The sequence below is a fragment of the Branchiostoma lanceolatum genome, chromosome 7 (genome assembly GCF_035083965.1).
Source record: "Branchiostoma lanceolatum isolate klBraLanc5 chromosome 7, klBraLanc5.hap2, whole genome shotgun sequence".
NCBI classification, from domain to species: domain Eukaryota; kingdom Metazoa; phylum Chordata; class Leptocardii; order Amphioxiformes; family Branchiostomatidae; genus Branchiostoma; species Branchiostoma lanceolatum.
Genome location: NC_089728.1, coordinates 20,707,955 through 20,716,500, shown reverse-complemented (window position 1 = coordinate 20,716,500; position 8,546 = coordinate 20,707,955). Strand labels below are relative to the sequence as shown.

Below are 8,546 nucleotides of genomic sequence, written 5' to 3'. Positions count from 1 at the left end.
GCACTTCCTAGAACGACGACGACGGGTATATTCCTTCTCCATCCTGCTTGGAAAAGAAATTCTAGACGGGATCGGAACGTCTGACCGACCCGGCTCGCTTCACTCAACTGACTCCGGTCACGTGGCTCGCGTCACGTGGGCGAGTGGACCGTACCAAGTTTTTGTTTTTGGGTAATTACAAAAAATTACCCTTTCGGGAAACTTTTTTCCATGTGTTTACGTAGTTACACAGAAGAAAAGTAGGTTTGATCGACAAAAAAATATGCAAACTAGCGCGACGTGGGTCATCTTTCATTACACTTTCTTCTCCTCCTTCTTACATTGTTCTACAAACCTTTGAATACCGATTCCCAAATCAAGTTTTCTTACCTGGAACTTAGTTGTCACACACGCGCCCGATGAATCACTAGAATTCGCTACGGAACGAATGCGGACTCCTTCTCCAAGGACGAACAACAACTCCAGACACTACGATTACGAAAACAGTATCCTCGCGGACAGGAAGTCGTGATTTTACAACCCGGAAGTATTAGTGAGCAGGAGGTCAAGGCTCCTTGCCTGATTACCCATTAGTTGCACATGAGCGTCCGCTGACCTTTATAGACTCGGTTATAAGGCTATTGTACGCATATCTGAAAACGCATTAGACTGCGTATTAACCAAGGTTACAAAAGAAACCTCCCTGAAGTAACTAACTAAACGTAGTCAGACTTATATTCGCATAATACTACGGTACTAATAAACTGGTAAACGGACCTATGTACAGACATCGTGTTCAAAATTACGAATAAACCGGTGAATACAACAATGGCTACACAACGCATCGTGTGCAAAATCGTAAATAAACTGGTGAACTGGTGTCAGACCAGAAAGAAAGAAATAAAGTTCTTTATTTGTAACACATCCCTCATACCTATATCTATTATACAATTACACAATGAACAAAATGACAAAATTGTGTCGGAATAAAGTTGGTCATTGTTTATTCTAAATGAATCACAAAGTACGTAAGTTTAAGTGACCATGCGGCACTTCTTACGACTATTCTTCTCTCAGCACTGGTAAAAAAAACGTTCCAGTGCTGAAAACACTTCAGCACTCGTTTTCTAGTGCTGAGTTTTTTTTAGCACTCGTTTTCCAGTGCTGAGTTTTTTTCAGCACTCGTTTTCCAGTGCTGGGGATTTTTCAGCACTCGTTTTCCAGTGCTGAATTGTCCCCGAGCACTGGTAAATCCAGTGCTGAAAGCGTGGTTTTTGTACATCAGCACTCGGTTCCAGTGCTGACGGCGATTTCAGCACTGGGTAACCAGTGCTGAATCACCTTTGACATGACCCGTGACCTGGCACCGCCGCTCTGTCGCGCATTCAGCACTGGTAACCGAGTGCCGAACTTCATTTAGCACTGGTAACCGAGTGCCGAACTCCATTCAGCACTGGAAAACGAGTGCTGAGAAAAGTTTCAGCACTGGAAAACGAGTGCTGAAAGAAACTCAGCACTGGAATACAGCGATTCAGCACCGGAAAACGAGTGCTGAACTTTCTTCAGCACTGGAAAACGAGTGCTGAACTTTCTTCAGCACTGGAAAACCAGTGCTGAATTTTCGTCAGCACTGGAAAACCAGTGCTGAGGCCGATTCGTCCGTTGATTCAGCACTGGAATACCAGTGCGGAAGGCGTGGTTTTCGTAGACTCGGCGGGCGACAAGGCGATTGGCCCCGCTGGCGCACCTCCAAAGTACGCCGCCGCAATAGAATTCCTGCCGAGCACAAAAAATAAGAAGTTAAAATTATAGTAGTGAGGCTTCTAGCTATATATAAACATCGATAACATTACCAATCTTCTTCAAACATACACATATTATGTGCTCAGTAAGTAAGGTGCCGAGTTGTCCCGGCCTAGGGGCCGAGTTGTCCCGGCCTAGGGGCCGAGTTGTCCTGATTGACTAGGGGCCGAGTTGTCCCAGGGGCCGAGTTGTCTTGGAATCACTCTGGGGTGGGCATCCCAGCGAGAGACCACATACTAATTATATTAATAAGGCATCAGGGAATATATAGCAGGAAAACATGTCACATGCTATTTCTTTCTATTTTTTATCTAATGCTACATTAAATTTGCACATTCAATCTGTTTTATTAACGAAAAAAAGGGCCAGAAAATGCCGACAAAGTTGACCTTTTACGCCCTTATACCGAACAGATGTTATTTACGTGGGGAGGGGGGCATGTAGGGGACATTTATTCATAGGAAAGTTTTGGTTGTTTTTTTCACGTTGTCTGCGATACAAAGCATGTTCAAAATGTCCCGTTTTTCTCTATTCTAATCACACATCTAGCTAACCCTACCTGTAAAACAACAGTCTTTTGCCGACTTTCCGCCATGTCACTTGTAAACATGGCCCTGAAGGAATCCTAGTCAACTCGCCCCAACTATTTACTACCAACTCGCCCCAAATTAGAACTTATCAAAATTGGTTTTACACTGGTTTTATATGCATGAATCCTACTTGTAAATATTGCTTTACATGCTAACAAACCTTCTGACTCTAATTTAACTATTTTTGACGTATAATTTTTAGCAACGAACTCGCGATCGGTATTCACTGGCGGACCCGGTCGGCATGTCGGCCCGCCATGACACCGTGCACGGCCGCTAGTTCTAGTCTCAAGCATGGCGATCCAAAAGACTGCTGTGCTAGGAAAATAAGCATCTTGAAGCATAAACTTGAATAATAACTTGAGTGAGCATTGAGCCATGCTTGAGATTACTTTGAGCGGGCGCAGGTCCCGGTGAACCCGGCGGGCCGACATACAACATGGTCCGCCGGCGCTTCCTGCATCCATCGGCATTAAATGCCGACCAGAGAAGAGAAAGTTGAAATCAGAGTCACAAGGCTTGCTTAACATGTCAATTAATATTTAGAAGTGGGATATATGCGTGTGAAACCAAGTTTGATAAGCCGTAATTTGGGGCGAGTTGGTAGTAAATTTTTGGGGCGAGTTGGACTTGGGGCGAGTTGACCTGTTACCCCCTGAAGTAGGAGCTGGCCGCGGACAGAACAAGCCGATGGCAGGGAAACCGCCGGCCCTCGACTTCGAGGACGACATCCTGCAGTACCCCAGCCTTTTGTAAGTCGCCAACAGTTCCAAGAAACCCGTGCAGATAGCTCTCGTCTTGGTAGGAACGAGGACGATCTGCGCTGGCGTGGGGTTCTTTGTCAGCGGCAGCCATGTTGATGACGATGGCATGACCCCGGGTCAAGGGTCACATAGTCTTACACTGATTACCTACATAATGTAGCAATAAGGGTTCTACCTTCATCTTACAACACATTAAAAATCTTCTCATATCTATAGAACTGGACCACATATGGTGTAATCACTCACCGATAAACAAACACTAAGAATTCTGAATACATACCGCCCAACTGAAAGACACCTTCTTAAACATCATGACCTCTAGACTAGTAAACAAACTTTGATCAGTAACAAGCATGAGCCCAAATTCGAAGACTATCTAAAAGACTCCACAAACACAGAGAGAAGTATGCTAAGGTTCAAAGCCAGAGCAGAAGTTTTAGAACTAGAAGGTAGGAGACTATCCTTGAAACAATACAAAGGAAATGGAAAGTGTACCAACTGCAACATCGGGAAGAATCAGTACATCATTTCCTATTCATATGTCCTAAATATACCAGAGAAAGAGTCTCCCTATTCACCAACCTTGAAACAGAACTCACACAGGCAGGAGGAGTTTTTCTATGGGAAGCATTTACATTTAGTAACACCGAAATGAAAAGAAAAAAAATCTACTCTTAGGATACAAGGGTCCATGGGATACAATCATTGATGTGCTTGCTAAGAGGTACATCCACAACGCATGGCTTGCAAGGAGCTGCAACACCACAAGTTAATGTTAATGCCAACTGTGTTCCATCTCCACTTCACTGCAGTTTTTAAGTTCAGTTTTATGTTACTTTACATCTATGTACCCACTTTATCCACATCATGTGATTTTATTATTTTCAATTGATTGTCTAAAAACCAGCTATGTTGCTTAATATGTAGACCATTTGTTATCAGTTACTATGTAACATCATATCCTTAAACCGCAGTAACATGTAACCCCCCCCCCCCCCCCCCTCCGTTAAGGCTCTTCCCACCACTTGTTTACACCCAGACTACTGCCAAGACTCCTCTGTTATTATTTATATCATTTTCATCTGGCCCCCTCAAACAACTATGGTGATAATAAGTAATCCACTTGCCACCCAGCTGACACTTTATCATACTTCCCTCTGCAGATATGTATTATCATTTATATCAATTTGGTTTGTTTTTATCTCATATCGTTTATATAAATTCCATTGTCTCCTGTTCAGTAAGGTATGGTAACGTTAGTTAAGGTTTACCATTTATCTGCTTTCATTTTATCTATCTTTTATTTACTGCTATATTATTACTTCTAAGAACTTCATTGGTTTCCATGCACCAGCTAATACTGTTGATTTAATTTATCACTCCTCGATAGTCTCCACTAGATTTTAAATATTGGTTACCTAATGCCCTATGTAATCTCGATCTGCGTTAATTATGTACTCTTAGCACTCGGCGCTGCCGATGTGCCACCGCTTCAAAGGTGAATAAAGTTCAGAGTTCAAAATAGAATGCATACATAAATACGTAAATCATTTTGGTAACCGCCCTATGTTCCGAAATCCTTATGTTCCAAAATCCTTATGCCGCGAATGCCCTTTATCTGAAACTACATGTATGTACATTGTAAATGTTCCGACACACGGCCAAAAATGATTCGGTAGGAAAAGTTGCGACCAAGGTTCTGTTGTACATGCTTTTGACCTGGGTGCTGGTGTTGGTTTGAAAATATTTTCCAGGAGTTGAAGGAATTATCAAAAGTTTTTTGGCAAGTTAGCACGTCTTTGCCGGATGTGAATTTACGTAGTGATTTAGATAACATTATCAGGTATTTGGCTTGCTGATGGCTTACGTTGGTACTAACGTTCCGACTGTTAGTATATATCTTTGCAAACAACCTCATAACTATTACAATTGGCCCCAAAGAGAAAAGCACTTTATTATTCCTTGTTAACAAAATGTAAAAATGGCATACATCGCATGTTGAAACATATTAACTAGTATAATCTACATGGATGGGTGTAGCTTTGAAATTGGATTTTATGCAAAATAACAAATAACGTGAATAGTTCGTGTGACACAAACATTAAGTGTCCTAGACTCTATAAGCGACCTGCCCAGTTGGAGGGCTGCTAGAAGCACGATTAGTGAGGCTAACATACTAAGTGATTAACAACTACAAAATTAAACACACGACACGAAAAAAGCAACAAAAAACACGAATAACAAATAGAATAATAAAACAACTAAATGTAAAAGTCGTATAAAACGTAGTAACACCACAGGGGAAACAAAGTCTCTAAAATGGGAATATATGTACACTAATTGTCAAAGCTTTATAAATGTCTGGTAATTACTGCTGATTGAGTTTAAGACACAGAAATAAAAAGTCGGTCACGGAAAGACGCCCTTCAACTATAATGAAGTTTCTGTCAAAGACAAAAATGCTACTTCAAAGTATGAAATCTAAGACAATACCGCTCCCATTAAGTTTGTTGAGGCATTCAGCAAAACCCAAGATCTATACAAATATGTTATCAAACAGTCCTTCGAGCTGTGTAGCCCTTATCCTGGACGTGAAAAGTGTTAGAACTTTTATAGACGTGATGTATTTTATGATCCCCTAAGATATGGTAGGTACATACGTGCAACTGCGCAATAAGGATAATCCACATAATGTGTCTTATTAGGCAGGGTGGCCTTCAAGTCTTTCCAGGCATCAGCAGACCTGTCATACACATATACTAGATAGTCCAGCGATTGCTCTTGTTTCACAGTGTCGTTGGTTTCTAACGATATGTGCAGCTGGTTCTCCATTACAAACAGACAGGGAACAGTACTAATAGAGAGTGTTCCTGGGTTTGGCAAGCCTTGCAGTTTCTGCCGGTGGTCTTTCTCTGTGTCATACACCATAGTATGACTTAAGTCAAAATTTGTGCAGATAATCTCTCTTCCCATGGCAACGGCTATGCAGACTTCAGGAATAACCATTGGTGGGGTACGCTTGCACCAACGGTCCTGGCTTGGGTCGTAGCAATGCATTGCTAAGTTCATAATGAAATAGATATTTGGGCCGCAGGACAACACGGGGCCTAATTTTCCAACTCCATTAGATTGCAGTTGTGTACACTCCTGCCACTGGTCCGTGTGCCGGTTGTACTTTCTCATCTGCACCAGTGCCATGCCTTCGTCTAGATCAGCAACAACGTAATATAAAATCTGATCGACTTCAACGAGGAACTCATCACAGTAAGAATCCATACCAAAGTATTCTCTGGGGAACTCAGATACTGAAGACATACCAGCACGTTCCCAAATATTTTCTGCATGGTTGTACTTAAAATGGATAACTCCTCTACCCCAGTCAGTATGCAAATGTTGTTGTTACTGGTGACTATCATTGCTGTGTCAGCAGGAAGGTCTTCATGCTTGTAACTGCAGGTGATGTACTTCCCTTGCCGAGGGTTCATGAAGAGCAGCTCATCTTCATTCCTTGAGAGAACAGAAGATATTGCAAACTGTCTATAAAACTGGACAGGAAACTCGTACCTATTTCTCTGCGATAACGCAAAATCACAGTAGCAGGCACAGATATCATGTACAAAATCTAGTCCTACAGCCCCTTAAGAAAATGCTCTATTCTACGTTGGAATTAGGTGCCAAGTATACCTATATGACTGATACAGTGGAAATAGGTATTGCAGAACAACAAAATGTGAAATGGCATCATGAAAGGATTGCTCTGAACCTAAAAAGTAAAAAAAAAGGAATTGCATACTCCGTATTAGACAGCAAAACCATTTCTGTGGTCATCCCAAGCCTCGGCTTCAGGTTGGGGTCCCCTTTCTGTACCACACTCCTGATGATCTCAGAACTCCCAGGATCCTCCCTGACCAGGGGGTGTTCCAATATGGCTGCCGTGTCGTCTGAGGTCAGCAGGTTGAAGCGGATGTGAGGGAGGATGCTGGGTAGGTGGTGCAGTCTGTAGAGTACAGAGTAGGGGTTGGTTCAGCTAAATTCTTGGTATCAAAGCAGCTTCTAATCAATTATGTTTATTATATCTTAAAACCGCAACATGCACCTACAGAACATACATCTATCACAGACTTTGGCTAGTTGTAGTAAGCCTAGGCTGAACTAACAAAGCAATGATACCCACCTGTCCTCCCTGCTGTGCTGCAGCAATCTCACCACAGCCTCCCACACTGTTGTCTCCTCTTTAACATCCAGCTCATCATGCCTGATGATCTCAGTCAGCTGATTCACACTCAGGCTGCAGAACTCCTCACTGGAGGCAACCTGTGGAGGGGCAGAGTATAGGTACATTTCTGGTACTGTGGGAAAGAGCTTGTTTAATTGAAGATTTAGCATGACAAACTAAGTTTAATATTTATTCATTTATTCATTAGTTTTTAATCATTCAGAGGCAGCTATGGTATAAAAGTTACAAAGCTTGTAGATGGCATCCTTTCACAGTCACAAGAAAATACATAAAACTTTACTTTGCAACAAATTTTCAGACACAAACAAATTTTCATGACAGATTTGACGACTTTTGCAGAAAAGTGGGGCCCCCAGAGAATTCATAAAATGCATGCAGTAACCTACTTTAAAAATTTAAAACCGACCTCAGCAAAGTTTCTATAGATCCTCTGTAGACAGCGGTTCAGGATACTGTCCACAGAGAAGACATCAGCAAACTTGTACAGGTTCACACAGGTGGAGCGCCCCACGTTTATGGCCATATAGCTGCCGCAGGTGTCTCTGACATAGTCCAGTTGGAGGAGGTCGGCTGCCTGGTACAGGGGCTGCACTTTGACCAGGGACACATGGAGGGTTCCCGAGTAGATGTAACTCAGGATCTCCCCAAACATGCCTTCATCCAAACCCTGTAGAAGAACACAATATAACAGTGTTAAAACTATTACCACATACTGTTATAAAAGTCATGAACTGAGGGAATACATTAGCCAGGAGTCTAGCCTTATTAGCTTTCCTTCGCTTCCCAAGCTCCGGACGAAATCTTGGGTTGCGGACGAAAGCTAATTGACAAGGCTGGACTCAAGGCTAGGAATATATAGCAGTAAAAATATCATATCAAATTATGTAGCAGAATCTCACCAAACATTCCTGCATCAAAAGCCAGTACTAGTAGAAGCATAAAGTTAAACATTGTTCAAACATATTATTGTATAAAGCATATAAAAGGAATCAATATATAACAGGAAAAAATACGACCAATTCATTCAGTGATGAAGGTCAAGTTTTGCATTCCACTTTTTATTGTACTTACACTCTCATTGCTCATTAGATCCCTTTCCTATAGAATACATGAAAAATTATTTTGCCAAGACACTGCTCAATGTGGCCGATAAAGTTGACCTTTGACCGTTAA

At 42.0% G+C, this 8,546-nt stretch overlaps 1 protein-coding gene across 1 annotated transcript in view; it reads right to left on the bottom strand.

The window, feature by feature from the left end:
• Positions 1 to 6,021: 6,021 nt before the first annotated feature.
• The window catches only part of LOC136438103 (kelch repeat and BTB domain-containing protein 2-like), a 28,699-nt gene continuing 26,174 nt past the window's right edge, over positions 6,022 to 8,546 (bottom strand). The window contains exons 2-5 of the mRNA XM_066432782.1: positions 7,780 to 8,040; positions 7,311 to 7,450; positions 6,930 to 7,133; positions 6,022 to 6,643 (exon numbers count right to left, since the gene is read on the bottom strand). Of these exons, the coding sequence (XP_066288879.1) occupies positions 6,343 to 6,643; positions 6,930 to 7,133; positions 7,311 to 7,450; positions 7,780 to 8,040 (906 nt within the window). The 3' untranslated portion in view covers positions 6,022 to 6,342. The remainder of the gene's footprint in view (positions 6,644 to 6,929; positions 7,134 to 7,310; positions 7,451 to 7,779; positions 8,041 to 8,546) is intronic.